This window comes from Schistocerca gregaria, chromosome 3 (assembly GCF_023897955.1).
Source record: "Schistocerca gregaria isolate iqSchGreg1 chromosome 3, iqSchGreg1.2, whole genome shotgun sequence".
NCBI classification, from domain to species: domain Eukaryota; kingdom Metazoa; phylum Arthropoda; class Insecta; order Orthoptera; family Acrididae; genus Schistocerca; species Schistocerca gregaria.
This window is the reverse complement of record NC_064922.1, coordinates 740495786-740511596: the sequence shown is the minus strand read 5'-3', so window position 1 is coordinate 740511596 and position 15811 is coordinate 740495786. Positions and strand designations below refer to the sequence as shown.

General features: G+C 47.1%; 1 protein-coding gene across 1 annotated transcript in view; it reads right to left on the bottom strand.

The window, feature by feature from the left end:
- LOC126353831 (zinc finger protein 423 homolog) overlaps positions 1 to 15811 on the bottom strand; it is a 235262-nt gene that overhangs the window by 137114 nt on the left and 82337 nt on the right. The window contains exon 2 of the mRNA XM_050002964.1: positions 6533 to 6747. Within this exon, the coding sequence (XP_049858921.1) occupies positions 6533 to 6747 (215 nt within the window). The remainder of the gene's footprint in view (positions 1 to 6532; positions 6748 to 15811) is intronic.

Here is a 15811-nt window from a genome sequence, read left to right as displayed (position 1 = left end):
GAACGTCGGTTGCAAAACGAACGTACTCTATCGTAAGTGAGCTTACACTACTGTAGTTTGCTGGCCGGGGTGGTCGAGCGGTTCTATTTAGTAAAAACTGTTTACAAATGTAAGGAAAAAAGATTATACCCTTTGGGGAATTCTGAAACACGTCGTCTCGGATATAGCAACCTTATGAAGTTTCTGGTTCCTGGAAGAGCGTTTAGTAAACAAGCTCCTGAGATTACCAAGTGATCTTACAAACAGAAATGCATGTTTTTGCTTAAATTCTATCATGAATCTTTTGCCGTGTCTCTCTTGTTAGAGAGCGAAGGAACAGAGCTAGCGCTACTTCGTAAAATGTTGATATTTTACCACTAATAACACCTGCCTTGGTCCTGCATGGTCGTGTGGTGTTGCTAGTTGCTTACTGTGTGTGTATGTTGTCTTTCTGCATACGCCTACTTCTGGTTCATCGTTGACTTTACTGCACCCAGCGACCGTTTAAATTGTCATGCACAGGCATAGCTCACTAAATTCGTACCTTGAAAATGGAGGCGTGTTCACATGTCGAAGTATCGGCGGATGTGGAGGACGTTACTCGTCTGCAATCCCGTAAATTACTTGAATAAAGCAACCTTGGATGTAGCAATATTTCACTGCGTTCCATATTGCCAAAGACTTCGCTAAGCATGTTACGCTCCGGCAAGTGCTAGACCAGACAGCGCAAGTGGTACCGTCAAAGTAAACAAACTTCGCTTCATCTTCGCAGAAGTATCGTCAACTGTGGGCTAGTTTGCAAAGAAATGAAACTAGAAAAGCTGCTTCACTGCATTCAACAAATAATAAAAGTATGCGCAGTCGTTCACAGTGTTGCAGAGCTCGACCGCACTCCTGGCGCCTGTTGCTGAGGAAGGTGGCAATTCGTCTGCGCAGGCGCCGCTGCGGCAAGCCCGCAAATCCCTCCGGAGTCCCCCACGCCGGCCAAGGCCCGCGGCAGCCCCAAAACACTTGTTCCCTGGTCCCCTAATCCCTCCGTTACACCCACGCAACAACACACTTAGCTGCCCGGCTGACTGAGCTGGCAAAGCTACTACCGTCAGTACTCAACAGAAACCGACACTGACTGCCGGTGTCTGGTCATCTACATGTTCACAAACCCATGAGGGTCAACTGAAATTAACCAATTGTTGGCCAAATGTGAACTACAACGATACGAAGAAACTTTTAAACGTCCAGAGCAATCAAAGAGTTTTGTATTAAGCAACGCGATCGGAGATTATATACGCTGTACCATCGAATTAGTCGTGTTATACACCGTCCACTCACATTAATGTGAACACCGCCCATGTTCGACATCAACATGCAGTAACCACCATAGACGGCAGGTGGCTGCGCTAGCAGTGGACGGTGTACAAAGCGTGTCAGCGGACACGGAGAAAACCTCAGTTGTCATCATGCGCAAACGGAGAGATTTATCTGACGTCCAAAAGGGCATGATTCATTGGCTTTCGGGCCAAGGGCACAGGCATTTCCGAAGCGGCTACGTCTAAACTGTTGGCGTGCCGCCGAGGTTATACACTGTATATGGCAAAATGGTGCTGTCCAATGCCGGCGCCGAGGCAGATGTATGCGGGCGTATACAGGGTGAAAAGTATTTAAACCGACAAACTCTGGGAGGTTGTAGGAGGACATCAAAACAAATATTTTTCTCTAATGTCATTTTTTCCTATGAGGAGTATTTAAAGCAGTAGAGGAATATTTCTCTGGCGGCAAATTAATTAAACCAACAAACACTTTTCCATTTTTTTATGACCAACACCCAACACATTAACGCAAACTAATTTCAGTTACAGTAGATTTTCAAAAATGCCTCCATTGACACGTAAACAAGGTTCATTGTTCTGTCTGACACGGGCAAAAACCCTAGGAGTATCCTGAATTATTGCTGCGGCTGCTACTATCCGGGCAACCAGGCCCTCTTCTGTACCAACAGGAGTTATGTAAAGAAGGTTGCGCATCTCTCCCCACACAAAAAAAAAGTCCAGAGGGGACACATCTGGGGATCGAGCAGGCCATGGTACAGGACCACCTCTGCCAAGCCACGTATCTGGGAACCGTCGGTCCAGGAATCGACGCACACGACGACTGAAATGTGCCGGCGTCCCGTCATGTTGGAACCACATGTGTTGTCTTGTAGGGAGCGGGACGTCTTCCAGCAATTTAGGCAATGCTCTGGAGAGAAAACTGTAATAGTGCCTGCCATTTAATGGCCTAGGTAGCATATACGGCCCAATTAAACAGTCCCCAACAACACCTACCCACACGTTAACGAAGAACCGCACTAGATGAGCGCTATTAATTGTGACATATGGGTTATCCACACTCCAAACTTGCGAATTGTGAATTTTGAAGACTCCATCACGCCCGAACGTTGCTTCATCGGTAAACAACACAGAGGTTGGAAATGTAGGATGCATTTCACACTGTTCCAGGTACCACTGCGAAAACTGTGCTCTGGGTGGATCATCAACTGATCCCAGGTTGTGGACACGCTGTAAGTGAAACTGGTCTCTAAGGACTGTTCTTACATTCGTCTGATTCGTACCCATGTTACGTGCAACTGCACGAGTGCTGATTGAAGGATCCCGCTCCACATGCTGCGAGACAGGTTCCTCAAATTGCACCGTTCTTACCGAGCGACAGCGTCCCTGTCCAGGTAATCTGCTAAATGACCAGATCTCACGCAGACGTTGGTACACAGCACCAAAGGTCGTATGATGTGGGATACGGTGATTAGGATATCGTTGTTGATAAACCCGCTGTGGAGCTCGTCCGTTGTGGTGCGCTACGTAGTACGCATCAACCATATCAGTGTACTGACCGCAGATGTATCGCTCCATTAGTAAACAGAGACAATGCACTGCTACACTGGTGGACAGCAGTTGCCTACAACTGAAGACCGTAATACGGCCTATACCAACTGAACACCGTAATACAGACTCCACCGGTTTAAATACTCCTCATAGGAAAAAAATGACATTAGGGAAAAATATTTGTTTTGATGTCCCCTACAACCTCCCAGAGTTTGTCGGTTTAAATACTTTTCACCCTGTAGACGTGGAAGTCAGCAACTGTCCGCCCAGATGAACCAAGGAGCTGTCAACAGTGTCTCCTCAATGACCGTTCAGCGAACGTTGCTGTGTATGGGCCCCCACAGCAGCACCTGGTTCATGCACCCATGCTGACTGCTGTTCATCGCCGAGGAAGGCTGGAATTTACACTCCAGTACCGAAACTGAATGCGGTGACAGGTGACGTTTTCAGAAGATCCACGTTTTAGGCTCCATCGGACACTCGGTCGACACCCTGCAAAAATCTTCGGAAGGGTCCAGGACGGAGGAGAGAGCTTTATGGCCTCGGGAATGCTTGTGTGGCATTCCCTGCGTGATCTCTTCATTCAAGAAGTCACAATGGATTAACTGATGTGTGTACAAATCCTTGGGAACAATGCACACCACTACACGCACTTTGTTTTTCCTCGGCACGACGACATCTACCAGGTGTACAATGTAAAGTGTCACCCACTCGCAGTATACATGCGTGGTTTAAAAACCATCTGGATGAGTTTACCGTACTCTCCCGGTCGCCAAACTCACCGGATTTAAAAGCAATCGAGATCCTGTTGGATCTCCTTGATCGGTTGTTGGCGTCATGGATCCTCAACTGAGAAACCTAGAGCATCTGGAGTCGACAGCACCTTCCACAACCTCGATCTGCAAAATGAGGTTATTCGGGCTTTCGACAGGTGGTCATATTAATGTGACTGGACAGTGTTACCGCTTGTATGAGAGGAAGGACATGGATTTGAGCGACACGAGTGACTTATCGCCGATGTTCCGGATCTATCAAGTGAGTAGGAAGTCTGTGTGTGTGATAGTGGCGTCTATCTTGCCCTTAAGTTCTTCCGAGCGGTTCTAGGCGCTACAGTATGGAACCGCGCGACCGCTACGGTCGCACGTTCGAATCCTGCCTCGGGCATGGATGTGTGTGATGTCCTTAGGTTGGTTAGTTTTAAGTAGCTCTAAGCTCTAGGGGACTCACAACCTCAGAAGTTAAGTCCCATAGTGCTCAGAGCCATTTGAGCCATTTGACGATTAAGTTCTTTCCAGAATGAGGATAAGGCTCTCTCGTGTAGTGTCGCTGCTCATGAAGCAAAGTCGTTGTTTCGATAACCATCTGGCGGGTGGATGTAGATTTTAGGGATGTTACTATTCATGGGCCATATTTACAATAAGTGACCGACTTTGGGAAACTTAAATCGCGTGTTGTTTACTAAAAGCCATAGTACTTGCCGTATTTGCCTGTGTGGCGTGGATTCACAAGCACTTTTGTTCTCGGTCTGTTCCTATTGAATTAGAATAGAATAAAGCCATAGCGCCTGTCAGGTGTACGATGACGTCTGCACGTTATCGAGATCTCCGTGTACAGCATGTTCTTCCTGCTGTGGAAGAGCGGAGCTTTCTGGAAACTGTTTTCATGCAAGATGCGTCAACACCCCATGGCGGTCGCTCAGTGAAAGATCTGCTTAATGGAACCTTCTACGAACATGTTATTTCCAGAGATATGCCAGATATATGGCCTGTAAGATGATAATCCGGATCCATGTGACTTGACTTTGGTGATGTCTACGCTGAAGCGCCAAAGAAAGTGTTACAGGCATGCGTATTCCATTACAGAGACATGTAAACAGGCAGAACACGGCGCTCTGGCCGGGAACGCCTATATAAGCCAAGTATATGGCGCAGTTATTAGAGTCTAAACGTAGTGTTATAGTCGGCGCACGAGCGATAGAACACAGCATTTCTGAGGTAACTATGAAGTGGAGATTTTCCCGTACCACCATTTCACGAGTGTACTGTGGACATTAGGAATTCGGTAAAACATCAAATCTGTGGCTTCGCTGCGGCCAGAAAAAGATCCTGCAAGAACGGGACCAACGACGACTGGAGAGCAACCCTTACGCAAACTGCTGCAGATTTCAATGCTGGGCCATTAAGAGGTGTCAGCGTGCGAAACATTCCACGAAACATCATCGGTATGGGCTTTCGGAGTCGAAGGCCAACTCGTGTATCATTGATGACTGCACGCCACCAAGCTTTCCATCTCGCCTGGGCCGATCAACACCGACATTGGACTGTTGATGACTGGAAACATGTTGCCTGGTCGGAAGAGTCTCGTTTCAAATTGTACCGAGTGTATGGACGTGTTTAGGTATGGAAACAACGTCACGAATCCATGGATCCTGCATGTCAGCAGGGCACTGTTTAAGCTGGTGGAGGCTCTGTAAGGTGTGGGACGTGTGTAGTTGGAATGACGTGGGACCCCCCGATACGTCTAGATACGACTCGAACAGGTGAGACGTGCGTAAGCATCCTGTCTGATCACCTGCATCCATTCATGTCCGTTGTGCATTCCGACGGACTTTGGCAATTCCAGCAGAACTATGCGATACTCTACAAGTCCAAGATTGCTATAGAGTGGCTCCAGGAACACACTTCTGAGTTTAAACACTTCCGCTAGCTACCAAACTCCTCAGAGATGGAAATTATTCAGCGTATCTGGAATGCCTTGCATCGTGCTGTTCAGAAAATATCTCCGTCCCCTCGTACTCTGACAGATTTATTGACAGCGCTCCGGGATTCATGGTGTCAATTCCGTCCAGCTCTCCTTCAGACATTAGCCGAGCCCATGCCACGTCGTGTTACGGCACTTCTGCGTACTCGCGGGGATCCTACACTATAGGACCGAGCGAGGTGGCGCAGTGGTTAGACACTGGACTCGCATTCGGGAGGACGACGGTTCAATCCCGCGTCCGACCATCCTGATTTAGGTTTTCCGTGATTTCCCTAAAATCGCTCCAGGCAAATGCCGGGATGGTTCCTTTCACAAGGCACGGCCGACTTCCTTCCCCGTCCGTCCGTAATCCGATGAGACCGATGACCTCGCTGTCTGGTCTCCTTCCCCGAAACAACCTACCACTATATTCGGCGAGTGTACCAGTTTCTTTTCGTCTTCAGGATGGAAGAACGCATTTTTTCGATCTCTACCTGATCTGGAAGCCAGTACACAGGAACTGGTTGCTCGGACTGCATCGGAATTGTTGCGAGCGTTTGTTGATGAAGTCGTTTTACGTATGCAAGATTTCGTCTACATCTCCGGTGCTCATACTGAACAAATTGTGTTAGTGGAGGTTAATAATAGAATCAACATTAGGTCGTTCTGACTTGTTCGACTTTTCTGCCCACGTCCTGTTCCTAATCGATTACAAATGGAAGAAAAGTATCTACGTATTTTTCTTGTATTTACAGTGTCAGATCTTGACTTGGTGACCAAAACAAGAATTTTTTCAGCGTAAATCGTTTCCGCATTAACGTATTAGATTATCTACCGATAATTACAGTCCGCACTGGACCCCTGTGAGTATGACCACCCAGTGGAGTGAGGTAGCGCGGCAGCGGCGAGTTGGCGGGTAGGATGGGCGGTGAACGTACCTGTTCGTGCTTCTTGAGGTAGGAGAGCCTGGGGAAGGCCTTGTCGCAGAACTGGCAGGCGTAGGGCGTGCCCTCCGTGACGCCGACGGTGAAGGCCAGCTCGGCGTCGGGCAGGTCGCTGGCTGAGTTGGGCGTCGCGCACGAGCTGGCCGACGGCGACTCGTCGGGCGGCGTCTCCGACCTCCACGACGAGCCCGCCTCGGTGCCCAGCGCGTCTGCAACACGCCGGCGCGCCGTCGTCAATACTCGTCGTGACGAATAACCAGAATGTTAAATGTGAATGTGTTTGTCTCACACCCAAAGGCTACTCGAGATTCGCTTGGACACTGTCGGCCACATAGCAGGCTAGCCGGTACTTTGGCACTGACAGGTCAGGGGGAGGGGGTGGGGGTGCAGAGGACGACCGAACTGGTTAGGTTTGAGAGGATTTCCATATCCAGCACTTACCTGAAACCCAAAGCAAAACTCATCGTACCACTGTCAGCACCAACACAGCACGCACGCACCCACGAACGCACTCAAATACAAGCACGCGCGAGCACCTTAAAGCTCCCCGTCATACAACAAAATACTCTTTCAGAGCACACAAAACAATATACCAGACCACGTCAATGTGTGGTAAACAGTTATACAGTATGTGCGTGCGAGTACAGCTTCATACAAAAGTGAGGTACGCAGAAACCACGGAAAGTGAACAAAAAAAGAAAAAAAAAATCTCACTACACGCAGCACCCCCTCCCCCCCACACACAAGAACAAACTAATTTACGAGGCCAACCACGAACAACACGTCCTTAAAACCAACACGTAAGTAACAAGTATGACGTAAACTGTTTCCTACTCTACAAGCACTGTATATAAGAACAAAACTTTGGTATTGCAGATATATTCGCCGGAGTTGCCTTAACTTAAAACGTGAAATGTGTGACTAAGGTGGTCAGAAACAGCCTGAAAAACTTGTAATGATGTTGCATTGCGAGGTTGCGCTGATACATAACTGTTAAGATAAAAATTCGGTACCTCGAGCCGTTTCCGAATTATTTTGCATTCAAGTTAGCCAGCGTGGTCAGTGCGCGTGCAGCTTCAAGCGCTAAAATGTGGTAATACAGTCCTATGTGGATCCGTGAGTTACCACTTCTTGAAATCCTATTACCAGTTAAAAGGTGCCTTCTCGGAAGTGACAAATTTAAGCTAGATGAGTAAAAGCTAGGTCTGTTTTTTTTAAGGGCTGTAGGGCTTTGTCTTACGAGATCATCAACGTGATTTTAATGTTTTCTGGCATTTCCATATTTCACGCTTAATTTTTAAATTACTGACAACGACAAGTCAGTCCTGGTATGAGCGGGCTTTTATTTAAACGACATCGAATTTTACAGAACATACTTTTATGAAATCAATGTGAAAGGCACAGAATCTTTTTACGATAGCTAAGGTAAGAAAATAATAAAAAGATTATGAGTGGATCGACATGAACAAGCGCACCTGTTACATTCCATTTGATAACTCGATATCCGTAGGCGCTATGCACCATGCAGGACTACAATTTATGACTGATTTTCCCTACAACACCTGAAGACTTTACCGCCGGCAAGTCTTTACTAACACCTAATTATGACTAATCGTACCCGTAACGACACATTTTCAAGAGATCCTCAATATTTGAAGCAGATATATATTCATAGGATATACGTTTGATTTAAACCCATCAAATACGATCTTCAGCTAAAGTGACGAAACTCAATGGCTTCTTCCATTTCTCAGAACTCGATACGACCGCGAAAGTCGATAGACATCCCAAATGATCGAAACTGGACATGTACACGTTTGTGGCCAAAGATAAATAAAGGCCCGAGTACGCGTCTGTGACGTCAGCAATGTAGTGTTCGGGGCCAGCGATAAATATTTATCATGGCCCTTCGATCAAATCTCTGACAGTATTGCAGGGAAGCTTTTCGAAAGACCTTTGATAAAAGCTAGAGCGAGGGCCGTTGTTTACATGTCGATTCTCTTACTTTGGTGCATTTACGCTATAAGATGGCCAAGTGCGTGACTGCCACCACAGAGATCATTAGTGCCATGAATAAGAAATTTCTCAGAACACAAAGAACGCTGACTACAACTAATTATTATGGTTTTTGTAATCTTACAAAGAAATAGCTGCAGCAATCAGCTGCATTTTACGTTGCTGCACCGTGCCTGATGTAAAGATAGCGCGTGGAAGTAAATGGAAATGTGAAAAGCCAGGTGTGTTCAAAGCGTACTTAAGTGAAATAAACGTATTAATTTATACTCTAAATAACCTAACTTAACCTTCATAAATTCCTCAGTAGGTGATTTATACATTGGTTCACATCTTTCTGGAACAATACGTAAAAGGGTGAACAGGGTTTCGCGTAATTTATTACAACCAGGAATAGCTTTCACCTGTTGCTAAAAATCTTAACTTATGCATGAGACAATCTTCAGCAGAAATAGTGCTCATGTTTTAAACAATGAAACACTGTACCCATTACGCACTTGTGCACGATGCTTTGCCAGGATTTCTCTGATGATCGAGTGCAACATTTACATAGGAATTTTACGTGATGTTTCGGAAAATCTGTTCGATTGCAGTAAACATAAAAGTGAACTGCTGGGCAAGAGAGGCAGAACAATACACATACAAACATAAAACATATATGTGAATAACACGCGGGGTAGTCGCGCGGTTTGGGGCACTTTGCCACGGTTCACGCGGCTCTCCCTGTCTGAGGTTCCAGTCCTCCCTCGGACATGGGCGTGAGTTGTCCTTAGCGTGAGTTACTTTAAGTTAGATTAAGTAGTGTGTAAGCCTTGGGACCGGTGACCTCAGCAGTTTGGTCCCAAAGGTATCTACAGCCGCGCGGGATTAGCCGAGGTTTAAGACGCTGCAGTCATGGGCAGTGCGGCTGATCCCGGCGGAGGTTCGAGTCCTCCCTCGGGCATGTGTGTGTGTGTGTGTGTGTGTGTGTGTGTGTGTGTGTGTGTGTGTGTGTGTGTGTGTGTGTGTCCTTAGGATAATTTAGGTTAAATAGTGTCAAAGCTTAGGGACTGATGACCTTAGCAGTTAAGTCCCATAAGATTTCACACACATTCGAACAATTTCTTTTTAGTATCTACAATAAATTTCCAAATTTCTATGTGAATATTTCCTTTTGATCATGAGAATAAACTCTCGAAAAGCGTCGTATTAAGCACGGCATGAAAAGTACGTCAATAGTGCAATGTTTCATAGTTTAAATCACGAATGACCCATGTGCAGGTTTCCAAAAACGTCGATTATGATTAATGAAATTAAGACCTGGTATTTCTTAAATGAGTTTTGTGTGTTCAGGTATGAAGGGCCACTTTCACGAGGGCAAAGTAAAGTGTTTTGTCGCCCATTCTCAAATCATTTTTATTGTTCTTTATATCGTCGCACTATACCTCTCGCTAGCCACTGCCATTTCCATTTTTTCTTTTTTCTCAAATATGCTGTTGTTAACTGTTTGGCATCCATTCCCGAACAACTGGGGCGAAACATTTTACAGTCTCGTAATAGCTCCAGTGAAGTACTTTGCTCAAAGAAGAATGTCGAAATCTTTGAGAAAGCGTGCGTGTGCGTCGGCTGGTAGCACTACATTACTGACGTCACACAGACGTGCGCTGAGGCCTGCAAGTATCGCGGGCCACGCAACACGTCACGGAGAAGAACCGCGCTGAGCTTAACGTGTGCCGGCTCGGTGGCGCCCCCTCAGTGCTACTGGCGAAAGCCACGGTGGGACGCACGCGGCCCACTCCCTGGTGACGCACAGCGGCGACCGCCGCCTCCGTCTGAAACCCTGTCCCGGGCCCGGCCGCGTTTCTTCCCAGAGTGAGTCAGGCAGGCACGCCGGATTCCGCCTCGTTAGATGTCCGCCGCGGCCTCAGCTGACCGGCTAGGCATCCTTCTGTTCCTGCCGCATAAAAATTTCCCCGTGAAATTTCAGTACGCTCACAGACTCAGCCTTTACTGTCACACCAAGCGAGGTGGTGCAGTGGTTAGCACACTGGACTCGCATTGGGGAGGACGACGGTTCAATCCCGCGTCCGGCCATCCTGATTTAGGTTTTCCGTGTTTTGCCTAAATCGCTCCACGCAAATGCCGGGATGGTTCCTTTGAAAGGGCACTGCCGACTTCCTTTCCCGTCCTCCCCTAATCCGATGAGACCGATGACCTCGGTGTCTGGTCTCCTTCCCCAACAACCCAAATTTACTGTCACGTAAACGATTCACTCCACAGGTACATCAAAATTGAATCTAGATCTCAGTCTGTAGCCATCCACATTCGTTACAAACGGACATTCAGGAAGAGACGTAGTTTCTTTAAAGAAATTGTCCTGCTCCAGCTTCTTGATTTTGTAACGCTACTCATTTTCACAAACATCTTGAAACATTCCTATGTGATTTGAGTTTTGTTGTGCAGTAAGTTTCTCGTGAGATTTGCTAAATAGGTAGGCTGCTTTAACCATTGGTTACCCCCCATCTCCTACCAGGAAAAGTTTCATAACTGAGTACACTTTAACATCTTCGGGGGCGGCCGGAGTGACCGAGCGCTTCTAGGCGCTACAGCCTGGAACCGCTCGACCACTCTGGTCGCAGGTTCGAATCCTGCCTCGGGCGTGGATGTGTATGATGTCCTTAGGTTAGTTACGTTTAAGTAGTTCTAAGTTCTAGGGGACTGATGACCTCAGAAGTTAAGTCCCATAGTGCTCAGAACCATTTGAACATCTTCGAAGAGGCAATTTAATACGGTGAGAAACACGATTATGAGACACTCGATAATTGACGCATACGTCTTTCTGATTATTACTGAGCAATGTCAATGTGACTTTAAAGAAAAGCAATTTACCTATCATCGTGTAAAGTGCAGTCTATACGTACATAACGCAGCTTCCAGGAACATATCAATAGCACCATTAGATACAAGGTGTGGTAAATAATTTAGAAATTTTTTTTTCATATAAAATCACTACCAGTCTGCGGATGCCAAATGCAAAACTTCCACACGTCACACGTCGTATCTGCCTTTAATTATACTTTCACTTTATGAAAATATGACAACATGCCTGAGGTTTGTTTTTCAACGTTGTCATTCGTAAAGTAGAACTGTCCTGAAAAATAATTGTACCGCCACTATGAAAGATCACTGAAATTCCAACGAATCGTTACAGTGGAATGTAACATACGTGAAATAATGCGTTTCCCTTATGACAGCGCCATGCTATTACACCTGATGTTAGCCCACAAAAAATATCTGCAACCTGATGGAAAACAAGTTCTCATCCAAGATCGCATTTGTAAAATCTTTTTTACGATAAATAATAAAGATTTTACAAATGATATCTTGGCTAAAATGTTTTAACCTTCAATTTGATTATTCACATATCGTCCCTTATCATACAGTATGAGCAACTTAACAGCAACTGTCTGTAATATGACGTGGGAGCTGAATACCGAATGTATAATGGGCATGGCAATGGACTATCGTGTAGGTGCAGCAATTCGTGATTTGTGAGGAAAGCAGTAGATGTATTTGAGGACGAGAGGCTCTGAAATAACAAAAAATTACTAAAGAAGGCAGTATTTCCAAACGATGACAAGCTGTATTACGAAATAAGGTTCTTTATATTCGAAATAAAGTGCAAGTTCTTTCCCGAGAGATCCAAGATCAAAATGAAATGAGAGGTGTACCGCATAAGGAGTGGTTGAAAGGCAGAAAGAAAGCTAAAGCAGTAGGAAGAAAGCTGAAATAATAGAAAGAAATCTAGGGCAGTTGGAAGAGAGCTGGGACAGTTGGAAGGGAGCTGAATCGGTAGGAAGGAATAGTTGTGTGAAAGAGGCAGCTGTTGGGGCAAGCAGAAGGCAAGACAACGGCAGAAGAAATGGTAGTGGTGGTGGTGGTGGAATTTTCATATCAACGCACACTCCACTGCGGAGTGAAAATCTCATTCTGGAAACATCCCCCTGGCTGTGGCGAAGCCATGTCTCCGCAATGTCCTTTATTTCAGGAGTGCTAGTTCTGCAAGGTTCGCAGGAGAGGTTCTGTAAAGTTTGGAACGTAGGAGACGAGGTACTGGCAGAAGTAAAGCTGTCAGGACGGGGCGAGTCGTGCTTGGGTAGCTCAGATGGTAGAGCACTTGCCCGCGTAAGGCAAAGGTCCCGAGTTCGAGCCTCAGTCCGGCACAAAGTTTTAATCTACCAGGAAGCTTCAGTAGTAGTAGTAGTAGTAGTAGGAGGAGGAGGAGGAGGAGGAGGAGGAAGAAGAGGAAGAAGAGGAAGAGGAAGAGGAGGAAAATATGTACGAGAATAGGGGTAGAGAAAGAATCCAAGAGCTAAGAAGTAGTTGAAGACCAAAAGACGGTAATGACTTGTGTGTGTGTGTGTGTGTGTGTGTGTGTGTGTGTGTGTGTGTGTGTGTGTGTGGGCTGCGACGCGAGTCTCAGGTGTCGGCGCCGTCCGGCGGCGCTGCGGGCCGGACGCTCTGCCCACGGCCACTTGGCCGGACCGTGGGACGCGGGCCGCTAACAAGGGAAGTCTCACTTACTGGCCGGCCGCGGCCGAGGCGCAAGAGTAGGTGCTGCGGGTGCGCCTCGGGGTCCCACGCTCCCACACGCGCCGCCCCCGCGCTCCCACTCGCCCCTCCACCTCCTTCCTCTCGCGCACTGCCCACGTGCCCGTTAAGCCACAGTATCGCCGCAAAGTGCTACGCTTAGAACGTACTACGCAGTCTTCACATGTGCCCTTTCTACCCTTCCTAATCGCGACTGGTGCTGGATGCGCAACATCACTCCATTACCTCCCTAGAACAGTGCATTTGGAAGATACACTACTGGCCATTAAAGTTGCTACATCGAGAATAAATGCAGATGATAAACGGGTATTCATTGGATAAAGATATAATAGAACTGACATGTGATTACATTTTCACGCAATTTGGGTGCATAGATCCTGAGAAATCAGTACCCGGAACAACCACCTCTGGCCGTAATAACGGCCTTGGTACGCCTGGGAATTGAGTCAAACAGAGCTTGGATGGCGTGTACAGGTACAACTGCCCATGCAGCTTCAACACGAAACCACAGTTCATCAAGAGTAATGAAACGCGTATTGTGAAGAGCCAGTTGCTCGGCCACCATTGATCAGACGTTTGCATTGGTGACAAATCTGGAGACTGTGCTGGCCAGGGCAGCAGTCGAACATTTTCTGTATCCAGAAAGGCCCGTACAGGACCTGCAACATGCGGTCGTGCAATATCATGCAGAAATGTAGGGTTTCGCAGGGATCGAATGAAGGGTAGAGCTACATTTGAAATGTAACGTCCCCTGTTCAAGGAGCCGTCAATTCGAACAAGAGGTGACCGAGACGTGTAACCAATGACACCCCATACCACCACGCTGGGTGATACGCCAGTATGGCGATGACGCATACACGCTTCCAATGTTCGTTCACCACGATGTCGCCAAACACGGATGCGACCATCATGATGCTTTAAACAGACCCGGGATTCATTCGAAAAAATGACGTTTTGCCATGCGTGAGCCCAGATTCGTCGTTGAGTACACCATCGCAGGCGCTCCTGTCTGTGATGCATCGTCAGGGGTAACCGCAGCCATGGTATCCGAGCTGATAGTCCATGCTGCTGGAAACGTCGTAGAACTGTTCGTGCAGATGGCTGTTGTCTTCCAAACGTTCCCATCTGTTGACTCAGGAATCGAGACGTGGCTGGACGATCCGTTACAGCCATGCGGATAAGACGCCTGTCATCTCGACTGCTAGTGATACGAGGCCGTTGGGATACAGCACGGTGGTCCGTATTTCCCTCCTGAACCCATCGATTCTATATTCCGCTAACAGTCACTGGATCTATACAAACGCGAGCAGCAGTGTCGCGATACGATAAACCGCAATCACGATAGGCTACAATCCGACCTTTATCAAAGTCAGAAGCGTGATGGTACGCATTTCTCCTCCTTACACGAGGCATCACAACAACGTTTCACCGTGCAACGCCGTCAGCTGCTGTTTGTGTTTGAGAAATCGGTTGGAAACTTTCATGTCAGCACGTTGTAGGTGTCGCGACTGGCGCCAAATTTGTGTGAATGCTCTGAAAAACTAATCATTTGCATATTGCAGCATCTCCTTCCTGACGGTTAAATTTCGTGTCTGGGGCAAATCATGTTCGTGGTATAGGAATTTTAATGGCCAGTAGTGTATTTAGTACGATAGCACGCGCTCTGAATTCACCGATTTCAGCGAATGGCCCCGTACGAAAGCAGTTGCGGAATTCCTGCATTTCGTATGTCTGGATTTATATTCCCCTACCTCTTCCTCCTCTCAACGTACGGCAATGTCATGGAAGTTTCGTCACTATGAGTGCTCGTCCCACATGTGTCAATACATACGTTTTATTCCTCGTTTACTGTAAAATTTTCTCGTAAACCAATTTCCGTATGGTTAGGGCAAAATCTTCAAATGCGTGTGAATTCCTTAGGCACCAAACTGCTGAGGTCATCGGTCCCTAGACTTACACACTACTGAAACGAACTTATGTTAAGAAAACACACACACACACACACACACACACACACACACACACACACACACTCACTCAAATAGTTAGGTCACTTTGCTTCACAGTGACTTCAGGCAGTGATGGTGAGAGTCTTGGTTGTTATGCCTCGCCACAGTTGTCGTGACAGATGTGTCGTGGTAGCGATTGTGATGGGAAAATTAAAATCGAAAAACACCAAATGGTTAGTCAAGCTGAAGTGTTCTGTCTACAGACTAACCACTATCATGGGGGGGGGGGGGGGGGGGGCTATGGGAGGAAGAAGGAAAAGGAAGTGTCGTAGGAGACAGAGAAAAAAAAAACTGGCACAATATGGACGAACAACCTTGAGAACCCTAAACATTGGTTATTCCAGTTACCCTCTCTTTCTTGGCAGTCATCTGTTGGTCTGGAAGTGGTGTCCTGCTGGCTACTGACGGGTCTCATCGTGACGCTACAACACACACGGCCTTTAGCGAAAAGGAGAGACGCAAAAATAACTTTTCTTCGTTTGTCTTGCTGTGGCAGCATGAGTATTAATGGCCTGCAGGCTGACGACCGTCGTAACTCAGACTGATGGAAGCATCGAGGGGGAGGGAGCGGCGCGTCAAATGGAGACGGATCGCGGGGATCAGTAGCCTGCGGATGGAGAACCGAAGGCGCGCTGTCCCACGGGGCTCCGCCCTGCCACCT